General features: G+C 47.8%; 1 protein-coding gene across 1 annotated transcript in view; it reads left to right on the top strand.

Moving 5' to 3' along the window:
* Positions 1-483: 483 nt before the first annotated feature.
* kcnh3 (potassium voltage-gated channel, subfamily H (eag-related), member 3) overlaps positions 484-20,488 on the top strand; it is a gene marked incomplete at both ends in the record, with an annotated part of 246,651 nt that continues 226,646 nt past the window's right edge. Inside the window, one exon of the mRNA XM_079253829.1 lies at positions 484-559. Coding sequence (XP_079109955.1) covers positions 484-559 — 76 coding nt within the window. The remainder of the gene's footprint in view (positions 560-20,488) is intronic.

Raw genomic sequence — 20,488 nt, 5'->3', positions numbered from 1 at the left:
CTTTGAAACGGGACCACGGCTTGGCAGGACCTGAAAGGCGTCACGTGACTCTCAGTTGTGGCACTATAACCACGCAACGGGGAGAGAAGGAGGGAGGGAGGGAGAGAGGGAGAGAGAGGTGAGGAGGAGCTTCTGATATAAGATTCACTCCACGCACCATCAGCACCAAAACTTGCGTCTCCACATCCATCCTCCTCCTCCTCTCTCTCCAGCGCGCGCGCACGGACACCTTTTAATGAGATTTTGTGCAGGGTGCACAGGTGCACCCCGCGCTTGATGCTCGCGCTCTGCTGACTTGATTATGGTCACAAGCCCTGCGGTGCCAAGGTGGAGCCGCCGCGCGTATCTCGGATCGGTGCGCTCCTCCAGGGGCTGGGATGCGCACCGGGCACCTCCCGCTTCCTGCCGAGTTTCAGGTCTGAGCAGGAGTCCAGCGCGGCCCCGGGGCGCCGCGCCAGGAGGAGCCAGTCCACCAGGAGCAGGATGCCGGTGATGAGAGGGCTGCTGGCCCCGCAGAACACCTTCCTGGACACCATAGCCACCCGCTTTGATGGCACCCGTGAGTAACAAACACAAGCTTTCCTTAAAACCAGATCCTGGCAGGTTGCAAACATGTTTTACATGCAGCAGTTATTTAGAAGCTGCAACTTAAAAAGTTTAAAACTTGTGTCTCTTTTGAGGCCCCTGCAGGAAGGCAAGCCGTACCTGCATGTAAGAGGTCTGGAAGTGTGTTAGCTATGATTCTGCTTGGTCAAATGCAACATTTTGGACAGACAAGCATCCGCTGTAAGGCTGGAAGAGGTGATGGTGCTGCTGCAGTTCCAGGCTTCACTTTGTTTGGTCTCTTCATGGTTCCAGATCAGTGTGTGAGCTCTTCACCTGGCAAATGAGCGTCTCACATCCTGCTTTATTCTGATCTGTGTGACATGAGCAGGGCGTTTAAGAGGAGGCAGCTGAGATGATGCAGATAAGAAAGACGGAGTGAGAGAGGCAGGATGCACAGACCCTGTTTTCTCCGTTGGCGAGGGTGTCTTGTGAACAGATGCGATGAGCAGCCCGCGTGTGTTAGGAGCCATGCTGGCTCGGTGGGCGGGTGAGAGTTGCTTATACCACGCCGCTCGGCTCTCTCTGCGATGCTTATTCAGGGCTGTGTTAGTTTGGAGAGCCAGTGTCTCCCCTAAACCAGTTATGTGTGACAGCATGGTAGCAAAGATTGTGTGAAGAGGCAGGAAGAAAGTCCCTGAAAGGCAGATCTTGATCTCACTTGAGGTTGGTGTCAGATCTTCTTCCTGCTTTTCTCTCTCAGACATTTAAATGTGCTCACTTTGAAAGGCAAAGTGACTTGTTGGTGTCCTCCTGCAGCAACAAGGATCTGTTGCACACAAACATGCAACTCGTGCCGTCGTGTCTTCCACCAGCAGGCTATAAATACTGCATTATTCATGGGAAAGCTTTGTAAACACGCGCAGCACACACACATATGCTGACACAAAATGTGAAATGGAGATGGTGCCATTCATGCTCTGCATGAAGTGCAGCTCTTTCTCTCTGAGAGGATAAAACGCAGCCCTGCCACATGCCGAGGTGTGATAATTACACATCTCCAGCAGTACATGTGCACTCTGTGTAATTAACACGAAGGGACGTCAAGAATTCATCGTGGCCTTTCTGCTTGTCGCTGGTGGAGGAAAAGAGGAGGATGGGGGGGTTAAATGAGAGGTTGTGGGGGTGGGGAGGGCGGGAATGGGAGCTGGATGGTGCAGGGAGGAGAGGGGTTGACGGGATCTGATGCTCCTATCAAACAGTGGTGTGACATAAGCTCCTCATTAAGCCACACTCTGCTGAGGATGAGGAGGAAGCCGGCGATGTGTCCGTGCGTGGAGCAGGCTTTGTGTCGGCTCATCAGATCCTCTCACCTCACGCGGCCTCTTGGCGTGGATGTGGATCGATAGAGACGACTGACGGCTCTGCTGTCTGATCCAGAGTCAGACTGAAGTTCAGAGAAGAACAGGCTGATGTGAAAATGGAGCGCACCCAGCTTTTCTGCACCACATCGCAGCTCAACTTGCTTAACTTGCTTTTCTTCTTTTATTTCAACAAATAAATAAATCTGGATGCAACCCTCTGAAACAACGGTTGCACACGAGGGATGAGTGAGTTTGTTGTGGTTTGGGAGGTTATCTGTGGAAACGGCGTCCACATGTCCCACCTGGATGCAGGTACAGGACAATCAGAGGTGAAAAGTAGCAGAGAGAGGTTTTCAGAGCTTCTGGGCTGCAGGTTGCATCATCTAACGCCACACTGGCGATGCAAAAGTTCCCGTCCTGTTTGTGAGGCAGAGCAGCCTGCTCAGTTGCCAGGTTGGCAGGAAAACGTGTCACTTTGGCAAAAGAAGCAAAAAACGATGCAAAATGAAAGAAATTCAACTTAAGAAAATAAAACTATCATCCTCTTCTTCATCTGATGTGTTTACCTTGTTTAAAAAGCCTTTTAGCTGATCCACGGTGTTTTACCTCAGCTGTTGGTTCTGAATGCTCGTTGGGATCATACCTGCACCAGGGAAGGGCACCAAGGTGCATCAAGGTTCATAAAACTGACTTGAGTTGATGAGCAACAACAACAAAAAGGTTAATTATTCATCATTTCAGCTGCAGCTGCAACATTTCCACGTCACACACCTCTGCCGTGTACCGGGCACGTCACAGAGGAAAAGCTTTTTCCAGACTTCACCGTGTCGGATTTCGGTTCATTGGGGGGAACTGATCAGTTTACGAGGCACTTTGTGATGATGTGGCCTGAACACACACGGTGGTGTGTCAGGAACTTTATGGTCCTCTGAGCCGACAGAGGACAACAACACTGATAACATGAGATTCTTTTCTTATTTCTGCTTCATTTTCATTCCTGAATCGTGTTGTTTTATGCATCTTGTTTCAGAACTTCAGCATTTTCACCTCTTTTCTCTTGCAGACCAGGTTAGTTATGAAGAAACTAACCCTGCAGAATGATCTTTTCCTTTCTGTCTCCACTTTTGGCACAAAAAGTTGGCAAGTCAGGTGTTGACAGATCAGCAGTAACAAGCTGAAAACGACAACTTGCTGCCACTGAAACCGTCTTTTGTCTGCAGCAACCTGCAGAAACCGACATTCGCACCGTTTTCTGACATTTCTGCAGTTTGTCATGAACTGATTTACGACCAAACCGAGCGACTGTTCAGCTGCAGGTCCAGCCTGGATCGATGCATCGCCAACGACACATCGCTGCACAGAAACAAACAGAAACTACTCCGTTCAACAACATGAAATAAACATTTGAAAGATGTCAGAGGTGCTGCTTCGCTCGCAGTAAAAGTGCAGATACTCGAGATCGGCGGCTGGTTTCCTGCGTGACTTCCTGCATGATGCCGTCCGTTGATAACAGACTCCGACAACCAAACAACCCTCGTCATGAAAGAAGAGTCTTCATACAGAAATACAGACTCTCGTGCACACAGGGGCTGAAGTGGTGCAGCTCGATACCACGGCTTGTTGGAGGAGCGTTATTTATAGATCCTCTCACAACAGCATGACAAAAAGAGCACACACACACACACACACATGCAGTGGATTCATGCAGAGTTGTCGTTAAGATGAATAAAAGTGTGCAGTGAGAGCTGAAACAGACAAACCTCCAGTCCATCAACGTGCAGCTGCTGTGCGGAGCTACAAGAGTCAACTGGTCCCATTAACTGAGTGGGTCGGCTCGGTCCTAATCAGGTTAGGGCCTGAGCAGCTCATCACATGGCCTCGTTGGGTCCGAAGCGGCATAAGCTCCCACAAGCCTGCCGGCACCCTCTCCTTCTCTCAGGCTTCATTTTGATCCCAGAGGAGAGGGACGTGCACGAGGCGGGATGGACATAACGAGTCCATGATGCTTCTAAACACAGGAAACCAAACAAAGTGAAAGGAAATAATCAAACCTGATGGAAAATTTCTGAATTCGCTCCCCATGTTGTCGGTTTTGTCTCGCAGAAGAACCCAAATTCTTTCAGGAATCCCGTCACTCCGATGGTTTGATGCGAAACAACAACTTCCTCACACACAAACAGAGAATTTTTGCAGCTTTAACAAAACGAAAGATCTTTCACCTCCATGCCTCCTTTTCCATCCTGTCACTCAGAAGGAGCCATGTTGCTTTGCCTGCTAACAGCTGACATGTGTCCAGTTCTGTGACATCCCTTCCTCTTGTTCGTTAGGAGCCTCCTGTTTCCAGCATCGTCTTGTGCTTGTGTGTCTATGTGCATATGTGCAAGGGAGACAAAGAGTGTGAAAGGCTGCAGGGATGAAGAGTGTCACACTTCCCTGTACCTGTGTGCATCAGCGCTTCTACGTGTTTGACAGCTCGGATTAGCGGTGAGGCATTGTTGTGTCTCAGGTGTGCATCTCCCCCGTGGTGGTTTGTGCCTAACACCCCCAACCCAACTCGCAGCTTCTTGTCAGGCAGGAGCAGATGTAATGATAGGCCTAATAATGGATCGGCCCGCCTGTGGGGTGTTAGCAAGCAGCTCTCCTTATGTTTACAGCCGTGCTGTCAGAGAGGCGTGTTCAGGAGGCAGTTTTTATGATTCTACATTAATGTTCACTATGAAATACCAATACAAGAGTTTTGTTTCTAATTTACATTGACTGTGCATTTTATTAGATCCACCTGTTCAGTTTGTTATTACAAATATCTAATCAGCCAATCACACGGCAGCAGCTCAACACATGTAGTCATGTAGACGTGATAAAGACGACTTGAAGTTCAAACTGAGCTTCAGGAGGAGGAAGAAAGGAGAATTTAGGTTGTTGGTTTACTGAGATCTTCACACACAACCATCTCTGGTGTTTACAGAGAAGGTCTGAAGAAGAGAAAACATACAGTTAGAAGGAGATGTCTGGACCAGAATGTCTTTGTGATGTCAGAGGAGACTGGTCAGACTGGTTGGAGATGATGGAAAGGCAACAAGAAGTCAAAGAACTCCAAAACTGGACGATAAAAGATGGAAAAATGTTGTTGCTCTGGTGAGTCTCCTGCTGCTGACCATGTCCATCCCTTTCTGAGCACAGTGTAGCATCTTCTGATGGAAACTTCCAGCAGGATGATGCACCATGTCACAAAGCTCACATCATCTCCACCATGACGATGAGTTCACTGTCCTCCAACGGCTCCACAGTCACCAGATCTACATCCAGCAGAGCAGCTTTGGGATGAGGTGGAACGGGAGTTTCTCATCATGATGAGGTGGAACAGGAGATTCTCATGGTGATGTGGTGGAACGGGAGATTGTCATGGTGATGAGGTGGAACGGGAGATTCTCATGGTAATGAGGTGGAACGGGAGTTTCTCATCATGATGAGGTGGAACGGGAGATTCTCATGGTGATGAGGTGGAACGGGTGATTCTCATGGTGATGAGGTGGAACAGGAGATTCTCATGGTGATGAGGTGGAACGGGAGATTCTCATCATGATGTGGTGGAACGGGAGATTCTCATGGTGATGAGGTGGAACGGGTGATTCTCATGGTGATGAGGTGGAACAGGAGATTCTCATGGTGATGAGGTGGAACGGGAGATTCTCATCATGATGTGGTGAAACGGGAGATTCTCAAGGTGATGAGGTGGAACGGGAGATTCTCATGGTGATGAGGTGGAACGGGAGATTCTCATGGTGATGAGGTGGAACAGGAGATTCTCATGGTGATGAGGTGGAACGGGAGATTCTCATCATGATGTGGTGAAACGGGAGATTCTCAAGGTGATGAGGTGGAACGGGTGATTCTCATGGTGATGAGGTGGAACAGGAGATTCTCATGGTGATGAGGTGGAACGGGAGATTCTCATCATGATGTGGTGAAACGGGAGATTCTCAAGGTGATGAGGTGGAACGGGAGATTCTCATGGTGATGAGGTGGAACAGGAGATTCTCATGGTGATGAGGTGGAACGGGAGATTCTCATGGTGATGTGGTGGAACGGGAGATTCTATTGGTGATGAGGTGGAACGGGAGATTCTCATGGTGATGAGGTGGAACGGGAGATTCTCATCATGATGTGGTGAAACGGGAGATTCTCAAGGTGATGAGGTGGAACGGGAGATTCTCATGGTGATGAGGTGGAACGGGAGATTCTCATGGTGATGTGGTGGAACGGGAGATTCTATTGGTGATGAGGTGGAACGGGAGATTCTCATGGTGATGAGGTGGAACGGGAGATTCTCATGGTGATGAGGTGGAACGGGAGGTTCTCATCATGATGTGGTGGAACGGGAGATTCTCATGGTGATGAGGTGGAACGGGTGATTCTCATGGTGATGAGGTGGAACAGGAGATTCTCATGGTGATGAGGTGGAACGGGAGATTCTCATCATGATGTGGTGAAACGGGAGATTCTCAAGGTGATGAGGTGGAACGGGAGATTCTCATGGTGATGAGGTGGAACGGGAGGTTCTCATGGTGATGAGGTGGAACGGGAGGTTCTCATGGTGATGAGGTGGAACGGGAGATTCTCATGGTGATGAGGTGGAACGGGAGATTCTCATCATGATGAGGTGGAACGGGAGATTCTCATGGTGATGAGGTGGAACGGGAGATTCTCATCATGATGTGGTGGAACGGGAGGTTCTCATGGTGATGAGGTGGAACGGGAGATTCTCATGGTGATGAGGTGGAACGGGAGATTCTCATCATGATGTGGTGGAACGGGAGATTCTCAAGGTGATGAGGTGGAACGGGAGATTCTCATGGTGATGTGGTGGAACGGGAGATTCTCATGGTGATGAGGTGGAACGGGGGATTCTCATGGTGATGAGGTGGAACGGGGGATTCTCATGGTGATGAGGTGGAACGGGGGATTCTCATGGTGATGAGGTGGAACGTGAGATTCTCATGGTGATGAGGTGGAACGGGAGATTCTCATAGTAATGAGGTGGAACGGGGGATTCTCATGGTGATGAGGTGGAACGGGAGATTCTCATGGTGATGAGGTGGAACGGGAGATTCTCATGGTGATGAGGTGGAACGGGAGATTCTCATGGTGATGAGGTGGAACGGGAGATTCTCATGGTGATGAGGTGGAACGGGAGATTCTCATGGTGATGTGGTGGAACGGGAGATTCTATTGGTGATGAGGTGGAACGGGAGATTCTCATGGTGATGAGGTGGAACGGGAGGTTCTCATCATGATGTGGTGGAACGGGAGATTCTCATGGTGATGTGGTGGAACGGGAGATTCTCATGGTGATGAGGTGGAACGGGTGATTCTCATGGTGATGAGGTGGAACAGGAGATTCTCATGGTGATGAGGTGGAACGGGAGATTCTCATCATGATGTGGTGAAACGGGAGATTCTCAAGGTGATGAGGTGGAACGGGAGATTCTCATGGTGATGAGGTGGAACGGGAGGTTCTCATGGTGATGAGGTGGAACGGGAGGTTCTCATGGTGATGAGGTGGAACGGGAGATTCTCATGGTGATGAGGTGGAACGGGAGATTCTCATCATGATGAGGTGGAACGGGAGATTCTCATGGTGATGAGGTGGAACGGGAGATTCTCATCATGATGTGGTGGAACGGGAGGTTCTCATGGTGATGAGGTGGAACGGGAGATTCTCATGGTGATGAGGTGGAACGGGAGATTCTCATCATGATGTGGTGGAACGGGAGATTCTCAAGGTGATGAGGTGGAACGGGAGATTCTCATGGTGATGTGGTGGAACGGGAGATTCTCATGGTGATGAGGTGGAACGGGGGATTCTCATGGTGATGAGGTGGAACGGGGGATTCTCATGGTGATGAGGTGGAACGGGGGATTCTCATGGTGATGAGGTGGAACGGGGGATTCTCATGGTGATGAGGTGGAACGTGAGATTCTCATGGTGATGAGGTGGAACGGGAGATTCTCATAGTAATGAGGTGGAACGGGGGATTCTCATGGTGATGAGGTGGAACGGGAGATTCTCATGGTGATGAGGTGGAACGGGAGATTCTCATGGTGATGAGGTGGAACGGGAGATTCTCATGGTGATGAGGTGGAACGGGAGATTCTCATGGTGATGAGGTGGAACGGGAGATTCTAATGGTGATGTGGTGGAACGGGAGATTCTATTGGTGATGAGGTGGAACGGGAGATTCTCATGGTGATGAGGTGGAACGGGAGGTTCTCATCATGATGTGGTGGAACGGGAGATTCTCATGGTGATGAGGTGGAACGGGTGATTCTCATGGTGATGAGGTGGAACAGGAGATTCTCATGGTGATGAGGTGGAACGGGAGATTCTCATGGTGATGAGGTGGAACGGGAGATTCTATTGGTGATGAGGTGGAACGGGTGATTCTCATGGTGATGAGGTGGAACAGGAGATTCTCATGGTGATGAGGTGGAACGGGAGATTCTCAAGGTGATGAGGTGGAACGGGAGATTCTCATGGTGATGTGGTGGAACGGGAGATTCTATTGGTGATGAGGTGGAACGGGAGATTCTCATGGTGATGAGGTGGAACGGGAGATTCTCATGGTGATGAGGTGGAACGGGAGGTTCTCATCATGATGTGGTGGAACGGGAGATTCTCATGGTGATGAGGTGGAACGGGTGATTCTCATGGTGATGAGGTGGAACAGGAGATTCTCATGGTGATGAGGTGGAACGGGAGATTCTCATCATGATGTGGTGAAACGGGAGATTCTCAAGGTGATGAGGTGGAACGGGAGATTCTCATGGTGATGAGGTGGAACGGGAGATTCTCATGGTGATGTGGTGGAACGGGAGATTCTATTGGTGATGAGGTGGAACGGGAGATTCTCATGGTGATGAGGTGGAACGGGAGATTCTCATGGTGATGAGGTGGAACAGGAGATTCTCATGGTGATGAGGTGGAACGGGGGATTCTCATGGTGATGAGGTGGAACGGGAGATTCTCATGGTGATGAGGTGGAACAGGAGATTCTCATGGTGATGAGGTGGAACGGGAGATTCTCATCATGATGAGGTGGAACGGGAGATTCGCATGGTGATGAGGTGGAACGGGGGATTCTCATGGTGATGAGGTGGAACGGGAGATTCTCATGGTGATGAGGTGGAACGGGGGATTCTCATGGTGATGAGGTGGAACGGGAGATTCTCATGGTGATGAGGTGGAACGGGAGATTCTCATAGTAATGAGGTGGAACGGGGGATTCTCATGGTGATGAGGTGGAACGGGAGATTCTCATGGTGATGAGGTGGAACGGGAGATTCTCATGGTGATGAGGTGGAACGGGAGATTCTCATGGTGATGAGGTGGAACGGGAGATTCTCATGGTGATGAGGTGGAACGGGAGATTCTCATGGTGATGAGGTGGAACGGGAGATTCTCATCATGATGTGGTGGAACGGGAGATTCTATTGGTGATGAGGTGGAACGGGAGATTCTCATGGTGATGAGGTGGAACGGGAGATTCTCATGGTGATGAGGTGGAACGGGAGATTCTCATGGTGATGTGGTGGAACGGGAGATTCTATTGGTGATGAGGTGGAACGGGAGATTCTCATGGTGATGAGGTGGAACGGGAGGTTCTCATCATGATGTGGTGGAACGGGAGATTCTCATGGTGATGAGGTGGAACGGGTGATTCTCATGGTGATGAGGTGGAACAGGAGATTCTCATGGTGATGAGGTGGAACGGGAGATTCTCATGGTGATGAGGTGGAACGGGAGATTCTATTGGTGATGAGGTGGAACGGGTGATTCTCATGGTGATGAGGTGGAACAGGAGATTCTCATGGTGATGAGGTGGAACGGGAGATTCTCAAGGTGATGAGGTGGAACGGGAGATTCTATTGGTGATGAGGTGGAACGGGAGATTCTCATGGTGATGAGGTGGAACGGGAGATTCTCATGGTGATGAGGTGGAACGGGAGGTTCTCATCATGATGTGGTGGAACGGGAGATTCTCATGGTGATGAGGTGGAACGGGTGATTCTCATGGTGATGAGGTGGAACAGGAGATTCTCATGGTGATGAGGTGGAACGGGAGATTCTCATCATGATGTGGTGAAACGGGAGATTCTCAAGGTGATGAGGTGGAACGGGAGATTCTCATGGTGATGAGGTGGAACGGGAGATTCTCATGGTGATGTGGTGGAACGGGAGATTCTATTGGTGATGAGGTGGAACGGGAGATTCTCATGGTGATGAGGTGGAACGGGGGATTCTCATGGTGATGAGGTGGAACGGGAGATTCTCATGGTGATGAGGTGAAACGGGGGATTCTCATGGTGATGAGGTGGAACGGGAGATTCTCATGGTGATGAGGTGGAACGGGAGATTCTCATGGTGATGAGGTGGAACGGGAGATTCTCATCATGATGAGGTGGAACGGGAGATTCTCATCATGATGTTTCCAACACCTTGTTGAATCTGTGACACAAAGAATGAAGACAGTTCTGAAGGAAATAGGGCTTCAACCTGGTACTTGCATGGTGAATCTTATAAAGGGGCTTTTTAGTGTAAATTAAGTAATATATAAAAGTTGTGATTTTACTTTTTTGCATCATATAAAAAAACATAGAAATATGTTTATATTGGTTCATTATATTCAGAAAAAGGACATTCAAGTTCCTAATTTGAGAGACGTTCACATTTCTTTTCATCATTTCTAAATTTTTTATTTTTAATTTCTAATAAAAAAAAATCCAGAGTAATTTAAGTAAGACGGGGTATAAAAAGCACCTACAGGTTTTCTGTTTTATTCATGCTGGCAGAATGAAATAAAAAACCAAATAATATGACGGTAATTAAACTAGTTGTGCAGGAAATGAAAGAAGAGTCTGTTAGACAAATAATTAAATCTAGAATTTGTTTGATCTTGTGTAGGATGTGAACAACAGAACAAACCATAAAGACTCATCAAAACAAAACACATATAAAGCAGGAAGTAACAAGAGTTTTACAGCCCGCTTTAACAGTTAGTGCAGTTCATACACCGGTGATGTTCTCCCACTGCGCAGGCAGCGACAACAGGACCAAACACTGTGTATTAGAACAGATGACTGCTATTGTCTCATTTCATGTCTCCCAGCTGCTTTCTGCATCAGCAGCCAGCAGCTTTTAGCTTTTGATGCTGCAGAAAATGGAAAAATACATCATGCTGTGTTGCATGCTGGGAAGGGAACGCCACTCCCCCATCACATCCGTTTACAACTGTTGTTGGCTGCTTAGATTTAGTTTTACTTGGCTGAAAACAGTTGTTTCCTGGGAAGATGCTGGTTCTTACCTGCAATTGTTGACTCACAAAGCTGAACATCAAGCTGATCAAACATCTAAATCCCATCCATATCTTCCGTATCTGAGTCATTCCTTAAGTTTAATCATCTTGGTATTGTGATGGACTGGGGACCTGTCCAAGGTGTACCTGCCTGGTGGTTGCTAGGATACACCCAAGCGGCAACCTCTGGTGGTTAAAAGTGAAGCCTATGCAGAAGTGCATAAAACTGCAGTTCCCCCTTCTTCCACTAGGGGCTGCAAAACAGAGCAAATCCTCATAGACTCCCATGTTAAAAAGACCAACTTCACAGCAGAAATAAACATGTTTACAGCAGAAATAAACATGTTTACAGCCTGGTACAAAAACATTTTAGGTTTAATAGGTCAGGTTTACCGTCATGAGAACTGTGGGGGGGGAGTGAATTTTTTCATCTAACTCGGCCATTTAAAAGTCATTTAATCTTGAAATTCTGCATATTTAGGGGCGTGTCCTTTTGATTGACAGGTACCCGATCTCCCGCTTCAAGAAGAACGTAGAACAACCGCAGTTTTTAGCCGGTTAACAACGTGACTTAGCCTTAGCCTGCTTACCTCTGTTAGCTTGCTAGCTCCGGGTTAGCTTGGTTAGCTCTTCACTACAGGCAGCTCAGAGTTCATGTGATGTTAATCATCCACCATGACACTAACAGATCCCCTCTCTTTGCCCATATTTGTATTTTCCGGGCGAGATGACACGGATGACGCTGCCAAGATGGCGATGGTAGGAACTGCCCACCGAAAGCTACGGGTGACGTCACGGTCCATCTTTTATATACAGTCTATGGATAGACCACAGCTTCCCTATGATCCTTCACTGGACCACCTGGTTAAGAAAATGAGTGAAAGATCATGCAGGTAACAGATAAAACATAATATTTTGTTCTGGAAGTTAAAAATAAATTTCAGAAGCAAAAAAAAAAACTGTAAGAAGTCTGTATTTATAATCTGTGCACTAACCCCCCCCCCCCCCCCCCCCCCATTAACATGTCGCCTACATGGAAACATGGAAAAGGAGTGAAACTGATGGAAAGAAATGATGCATTTAGTCTGACATCCAGACTGAAGCTTTTCTGCAGGTATTCCTGTGAAATCAGATTAAATGCGGCTGCAGACTGATGCAGATCCATGTATCTGCAGCTGCAGCAGGTGGTCCAGAGAGTCTCTGTCGTCTTCCTCCAGCTTCTCTTTCCTAAAGAAAAACAACTCTTTTTGTTCTTCTGTCTCAGTTTGATCTCCTCTTTCCTTAGTTGTCGGTAGAAATGTGAGATTTTTCCAGACTTGCAGACGGTTTGCAGCTTCTGCACCGTTATAAACTTCGCAATGTTTGCAGACTGGTGGGAATGACTGGATTTTGGTCACACAGGCCTCATGTACAACCAGAAGATCCCGAGTTTAGTTTCAGCCAGGAAGACTTCTGACATGTTACATCCAACAGGGTCTTTTATAAGGCAGGAAAACATAATGATGCAGGTTTGTTTTGACATCATATGACGACATCATGCTTGGCAATCTTACCCTCACCTTTGTGGCTATAAATAGCAATGATAAATAACACGTAGGTCTGTCGGACTCAGACATCGCATTAAGTTGCTGCTGGAGCTGGAGCAAAGCTGGAGTAAAAGAGCCAGATCATCCCAGTCAGACCAGTAAAAGAAAAGAGAAAAGGTCAACTGACTGGATCCAGTGTCGCCTTTTACTGGTTAAACACAAGAAAATGCAACGATTAACTCCAGGATGCTAAAAGATGGTGGCATTTGTGTGAAACGGCACGTTGCAGCAGCTGATGCAGCGTTGTGGTGGTGTAGCAGGTCATGGTGTGCCTGTTGATCCGGGTGACATCGGGGTGGAAGCATGAAGGATGGCTGCAGAACCACGGCGTGGTGTCTGCTCATGGCGATGGAATTAACATGTAGAAGATGTAGAGGTGGAAGAAGCATTAAAACTACCAGCCAAAGAGGAAAAAAAGGTCTTTAATCTGATCTTGTTCCTGTCATGGTTTGGACTTTTCATGTCTTAGTTTTCCCGTTTTATTTTGTAGTTTTTCCTGTTTAGCTTCTGTTCCTGTTGATTTACTTCACCTGGGTTCATTTGTTTCACCTGTGTCTTGTTGTCTTCAGTGTATTTATACCCTCAGTTTCAGATCTTTGTTGTGTTAGTTATTCCCCTGTACGCCTAGTGTCCTGTGTTCCTGCGGCTCAACAAATAAACCAGCCTTGACTCAGCTTCTCTGTCAGCTTCTCTGCGGTTGGGTCCACACCTCACCTCCAGATTCTCCAGAAGATGTTGCCTTCTACCTGCTGAGGTCCTTCGCCCTTGTTCCCTTCATCATAACGGTGAAGCTGTGAGACAAGCTGCTTGTTGTCTTTGCTCTTTACAGGAACATCTCGCACACAAACGTCCTCCCAGCTGCAGGAATTCATGTATAACTGGTTTCATCTCACTGAGCTAAAACAGGTGGACTGATTTAGAGGAGAGTTGGTGTGAATATCAAGCGATCAGCTCTCGAGCACATCTACAGCGCTCTGAAGTGAGCGCAGCTTATTTCATTATTCATCAGCAGCCTCCTTCTTACACGTATCTGCGCCGGCCGTCAGATGACACGGCTGATAATCAGTGAAGTAGTCGTCACTTATTGAATTGTGTCTTTTAACAGCTGGATTGTCTCTGCACTTCAGACGGCGTGCAGGCCGAAGCTGGAATCAGAAAGCTGCTCTCTTCTCTCTCTGAGAGATCTGCGTCGACTTTCCCGGCTATTTGTCTGTCTGCGTTCCAGGCAGCAACGCCTGAGCTGCTGTCAGTCGCCACCCCGAACCGCCATGTATTATTTACACAATGGAAGTCCGTTTTAAAAAGATCAATAAGTGTGCTTTCACCACCCACCTGCTGCCGTTGCAGCTTCGCCAGACTCCAGGTGAACCTGCTCAAACTGAGCCAACAGTTTCTCATCTTCTCTGTCGTCATTTGGTGATTGGTTGGACTTCTTACGAGGAGAAAGTCTGGTTTGTTTGGTGTGCAGAGAGAAACCTGCTGCTTGCTCAGAGGTTTCATTCAGCTTGGTTCAATCAAACAAAAAAAAACTAAACAAACCAAACTGTAGATGATAATATGACAACGATGGAAAGGATGCATGGCAGCAACATGATGCAGGTAGTCATGAAGACGAGTTGCTGAAGTTCAAACTGAGCATCAGGATGAGGAAGAAAGGAGATTTACGTGACTTTGAACGCAGCATGTTGTTGGTCTGAGTGTTTTTTACCCACAAGCATCTGTCTGGACCAGAATGTCTTGATACCAGAGGAGAATGGTCAGACTGGTTGGAGATGTTCTCCAGCAGCAGAAGACCACAGCAGGTTCCCTCCTGTCAGTAAGAACAGGAAACTGAGGCTACAATTCACACAGACTCACCAGAACTGGACAATAGAAGATGGAGAAACGTTGCTGGTCTGATGAGTCTCCAGTTCAGCTCCACATTCACATGGTAGGATCAGAATCTGCTGGAAACATCATGACAACATGGATCCATCCTGCCGTCAGGATCTGAGTCCTGCTGCTGACCATGTCCATCCCTTTCTGAACACAGTGTAGCATCTTCTGATGGAAACTTCCAGCAGGATGATGCACCATGTCACAAAGCTCACATCATCTCCACCATGACGATGAGTTCACTGTCCTCCAACTGGTTGTTGGACCAAACAACAGTGGTGTCGTGGTTAACAAAGCAGAAAGGTTGCTGGTTTGGACCTTGGCTGGCCACCAAAGACATGTATGTTGGGTTAACTGGTTACTCTAAATGGTCCCTAGGATTGAGTATGAATATAAATGGTTGTTTGTCTCTCTGTGTGGCCTTGTGATGGACTGGCAACATGTCCAGGGTGTACCTGCCTCTCTCATAGGCTTCTCTGCAACCTTTAGCTGGACGGACCAAAGAAAACTGAAAAAATCCTGCATCAGCAGTTGATCCATAAAGGCTGAATAATGGTGACATGTGCAGCTTTTCGTCAGGAAGCCATCATGCAGCGGCGTGCAGCCCTGTAAACAGAACCATTCCATCGTTTTATCAGTGCAGATCAGTTATTTATAGCAGGCTCTTTGCAGATGATTGCTGCAGTCTAACAGCTGTAAAAGAACCCGTTTGCCTTAATCTACTTCATAACTCAGAATCTGCACCAAGGATGATTTATATGACACTTTCTCATTTTGGAAATGTCGTCCATTTGTTGTTGACAGCGTTCCTGCATGGCCTCGACTGACAGCGCTCATCAGGGACTTCAACAGAGCTACAGCACGGCAGCTTTTGTTGCCGGTGGACAAGGCCTTTTATAGTAGGACTAAGTATCCATCAGTGCTGTAGGCCTTTTAGAAATGACGCCGCGGAAACAAGTGTCAAAATGTCAAGTTGAATGTTGTCATGTTTTCAACACTGACTCATTCAATTTTGTGCCGCTCGGCTTCTTATGGAGCGGCGGACCTGCGTTACCCTGCGAGCTTCTACTGTGGCTTGTTAAAAGCTTTCTGAGAACACAGAGGAAAACAGGTGGAAGGAAAAGACAGAGCTAGAAATAGTCACCAAACCAGGTGTCACCATGTGCGTAAGACAAAGAGGAAGCAACAGAGTCGGGTGTGCAGGAGGAGGAGGAGGACTGAGCCTGTAATAGCAGTAAATGGAAGTGATGAAGCCGAAGCGACGGGGGGTATATTCGACTGCTCTGGAGTAATATGGCCAAATAAGAAGCAGCTGAATCTGAGCTGCAGCTTTATTAGACGCCTGAACTTACAAAGAGCTACACTGAGGGGACAGTTAGAGACGCTATTACAGCAGCGGTGACGCCGCTTGCTGAAAGCTTCTGGTTTTAATGCCTCCATTTAACCAGAATTTACCTCCGTTATGCTCATGTAGCTGCCTGCAGAGAATATCCATCTCTTCAGTTCCCAGCTTTCACTCATCACAACACGAGTGGAAGAAGTTGCTGGTCTTTGCCAGGTTTTAAACTTAGATAAATAAAACCTTTAAACTGCCGGAAGGTCCTCCTCATAACCCAGCAGCTTGCTGAAGGTCAGTCTGTAACAGAAAGTCCACTCTTCTTTCCAACGCTGCTTCAGTTTGTTGGTCCAACCGCAGCATCTCTGCTGGTCTGCAGCTCTATGAAGGTCCAACCGCAGCATCTCTGCTGGTCTGCAGGTCTCTGAAGGTCCAACCGCAGCATCTCTGCTGGTCTGCAGCTCTCTGAAGGTCCAACCGCAGCATCTCTGCTGGTCTGCAGGTCTCTGAAGGTCCAACTGCAGCATCTAGGCCAGTCTGCAGGTCTCTGAAGGTCCAACTGCAGCATCTTGGCCAGTCTGCAGGTCTCTGAAGGTCCAACTGCAGCATCTAGGCCAGTCTGCAGGTCTCTGAAGGTCCAACTGCAGCATCTAGGCCAGTCTGCAGGTCTCTGGAGGTCCAACCGCAGCATCTAGGCCAGTCTGCAGGTCTCTGAAGGTCCAACTGCAGCATCTCTGCTGGTCTGCAGGTCTCTGAAGGTCCAACTGCAGCATCTTGGCCGGTCTGCAGGTCTCTGAAGGTCCAACTGCAGCATCTAGGCCAGTCTGCAGGTCTCTGAAGGTCCAACTGCAGCATCTTGGCCAGTCTGCAGGTCTCTGAAGGTCCAACTGCAGCATCTAGGCCAGTCTGCAGGTCTCTGAAGGTCCAACTGCAGCATCTAGGCCAGTCTGCAGGTCTCTGGAGGTCCAACCGCAGCATCTAGGCCAGTCTGCAGGTCTCTGAAGGTCCAACTGCAGCATCTAGGCCAGTCTGCAGGTCTCTGAAGGTCCAACTGCAGCATCTTGGCCAGTCTGCAGCTCTCTGAAGGTCCAACCGCAGCATCTAGGCCAGTCTGCAGGTCTCTGAAGGTCCAACTGCAGCATCTAGGCCAGTCTGCAGGTCTCTGAAGGTCCAACTGCAGCATCTAGGCCAGTCTGCAGGTCTCTGAAGGTCCAACTGCAGCATCTAGGCCAGTCTGCAGGTCTCTGAAGGTCCAACTGCAGCATCTAGGCCAGTCTGCAGCTCTCTGAAGGTCCAACTGCAGCATCTAGGCCAGTCTGCAGCTCTCTGAAGGTCCAACTGCAGCATCTTGGCCGGTCTGCACCTCTCTGAAGGTCCAACTGCAGCATCTCTGCCGGTCTGCAGCTCTCTGAAGGTCCAACTGCAGCATCTCTGCTGGTCTGCAGCTCTATGAAGGTCCAACTGCAGCATCTCTGCTGGTCTGCAGCTCTATGAAGGTCCAACTGCAGCATCTCTGCTGGTCTGCAGCTCTATGAAGGTCCAACTGCAGCATCTCTGCTGGTCTGCAGCTCTATGAAGGTCCAACTGCAGCATCTCTGCTGGTCTGCAGCTCTATGAAGGTCCAACTGCAGCATCTCTGCTGGTCTGCAGCTCTCTGAAGGTCCAACTGCAGCATCTTGGCCGGTCTGCAGCTCTCTGAAGGTCCAACTGCAGCATCTCTGCTGGTCTGCAGGTCTCTGAAGGTCCAACCGCAGCATCTCTGCCGGTCTGCAGGTCTCTGAAGGTCCAACTGCAGCATCTCTGCTGGTCTGCAGCTCTATGAAGGTCCAACTGCAGCATCTCTGCTGGTCTGCAGCTCTATGAAGGTCCAACTGCAGCATCTCTGCTGGTCTGCAGCTCTATGAAGGTCCAACTGCAGCATCTCTGCTGGTCTGCAGCTCTATGAAGGTCCAACTGCAGCATCTCTGCTGGTCTGCAGCTCTATGAAGGTCCAACTGCAGCATCTCTGCTGGTCTGCAGGTCTCTGAAGGTCCAACTGCAGCATCTAGGCCAGTCTGCAGGTCTCTGAAGGTCCAACCGCAGCATCTCAGTCAGATCCAGGACTGGAGTTTTACTGGATCGTGTCAACACCTTGATCCTTTTCTTTTTGAGTCTTCTGCTGAGATGCAAACTAAACCGTAAGCTGCCTGAGCATCCGTCTTCTGCAGCCGTAAAGCTCTCGTTCCTACTGTCATTACTTCCTTTCTGGTCTGTTACGTTCATCTGAGGTGATTCACTTTCCTGCTTTGAACTGGATGCCAAACTCTGTGTGACATCTGAGTCACTGCAACACCTACCTGAGACCAGCAGATCAGAGGCTGAGGTTGACCCAGTAAGGTGGAAAACACACCATTACAGCAGCTTAAAACCAGTTTTGTAGCATTAAAATCAGGCTGAATTTTTTATATGACATGCAGTCTTTTGTCTTAGGGAACCAGGAACATGCACCAAAGTGGGATGCACAGAAGTCACCAGATCAAGGACAATCTCTAGTCCAAAAGAGGGTGGGTTGGGGTGTCTGTAAGCAACCAGTTAGATAACCCATATGGGCTCAAAGCTCCGCTGTAGCCGCAGGACACTACTTAAAGATACAAAAATCTGCATAAACAAGGACAACAAAGGATTCAGAGTCAGGAGGAGATCTGTAGAGTGAGAGGAAAGGTTTTCGCTTCAGATTGTTTTGATGTTTTAGCACAAAGAACAACCTGCCGTCTCACATGACTCCATGTTAACCGTCCTGCTGGGGCCAGTAGTTCCCCTTTAACTTTCACACCAACAAAGAGACCAGAGAAAATGTTCCTTTGTGGTTTTTTGTTTGTTTTGGACAAGAATAAACACAGAATAAATGTTTTTATTTAGCAAATGGTGAAGATGTTCAAAAGAAGAAGTTTAGTGAAACAGTGGTGTTATAACAACAGTTTGGCTTTTACATACCCCAACCAGTTGGTAGAGATGCTCAGGGAGTGACTGCAAATTTATCTCTACCAAATGGTAAACCAGGACCTTAAAGACACTATACTGACCTTTTGCCATTTTCCCGTCACTCCCCCACCCCCGTCGTTGGCTAACCCAGCCTCCATCCTGCATCCTACCTGACCTGTTGGCTCTCTCCAGCCAGCAGAAGACCATCTTAACACAACTTCTGTTTAGTCCCTTTTCTCTATTTTAATCTTCTTGTGTTTCCTTGCTGAATCAGTGACGTTGCTTCTTCAAAACAGCCAGTTCCTGATTATAACGTGAAGCGAAACATCACAACGTGGAGTTTTATAGACAGAAAGTTACATAATGTGTTTTTAAAGGGTTAAAAATAAAGGCAGTTAAAATTTCCAGTATGGAGGCTTATGTACCATTGCCCTGACCAGGATACCTTCTAAATCAGTTTGGGTTTAAACTAAGGCTGCAATGATTAGTCGACAAAGTCGACAATGAAAATTCATCGACGTGAAATTTCATAGTCGACGTGTCGTGTTATAAACGCCCGTAATGGCTTCGCCAATAAAACGCTGCGCCAGGCAACTTAACGCCATTTACCAACCACGGCTTTTCAGACAATATAAGAATTCTAAACACCAAGCAAATGACGCAAAGCACCACATGAAGCGCAGTGGGTAGTATTGTCATTTTGTGCAGCGTCTTTGTTTAAACAACGAAGAAGAAACTGACGGTGGCGGTGCAACCTATTTCCAAAGTTTGGGGATATTTCACGCTAAACAAAGTGTCAAACAGGTGAAATGTGTCGTCTGCCACGCAGAGTTGGCGTAACCACGGCAGCACGACAGTCATGCATGAGCATCTGAAAGGAAAGCACCCCGGAGTCATGGTTTCCAGCATCCCGGATGGCAAAGTTAGCATTAGCGAGTAGCGATGTGCTGTTGTTACCTCTGCCAAAGAGCTTCTGTTTTTACCGCCGTTTATTTGTGTTCAAGATAACTCAGAAAGTTATGGATAGATTTTCATGACATTTACAGGAGTTTTTGGAAATGTGAAAAGGAAGAAGTGATTTAATGTTGGTGGTGATCTGGACCACCGTTTGGATTCAGGAATGTTTTAATGGATTCTGGCCCTTGTTTACCTACAAAACAGGCTTTTTCAAGATGTAAACAATCATTTCAATGCAATTCTACAAAACTTAAGACATTAAAATATTTTATTTATTTTGTTTTCCTTTTGAGGGAAATTCTGTACAGCTTGGATGTGACACTATAGCTAAGTTTGGATGTTTCAGAATAAATTAGTAAGCTGTTAAGCTTAAATTTAATATCCAACTGGTTCAGGAGTCATTCTTTTAACTTACTAAAGGACATTACGTTGTGGCTGACTGGGAATCAGGGGGACATTCATATGATGCAGATGAAGAGAGTGGGGTAAAACATACTGGAGGCTGTAAAAAGA

This window comes from Telmatherina bonti, assembly GCF_933228915.1.
Source record: "Telmatherina bonti genome assembly, chromosome: 15".
Lineage (NCBI taxonomy): Eukaryota > Metazoa > Chordata > Actinopteri > Atheriniformes > Telmatherinidae > Telmatherina > Telmatherina bonti.
Note: the sequence above shows the minus strand (reverse complement) of the source record. Positions and strands in the feature narration are given on the sequence as shown.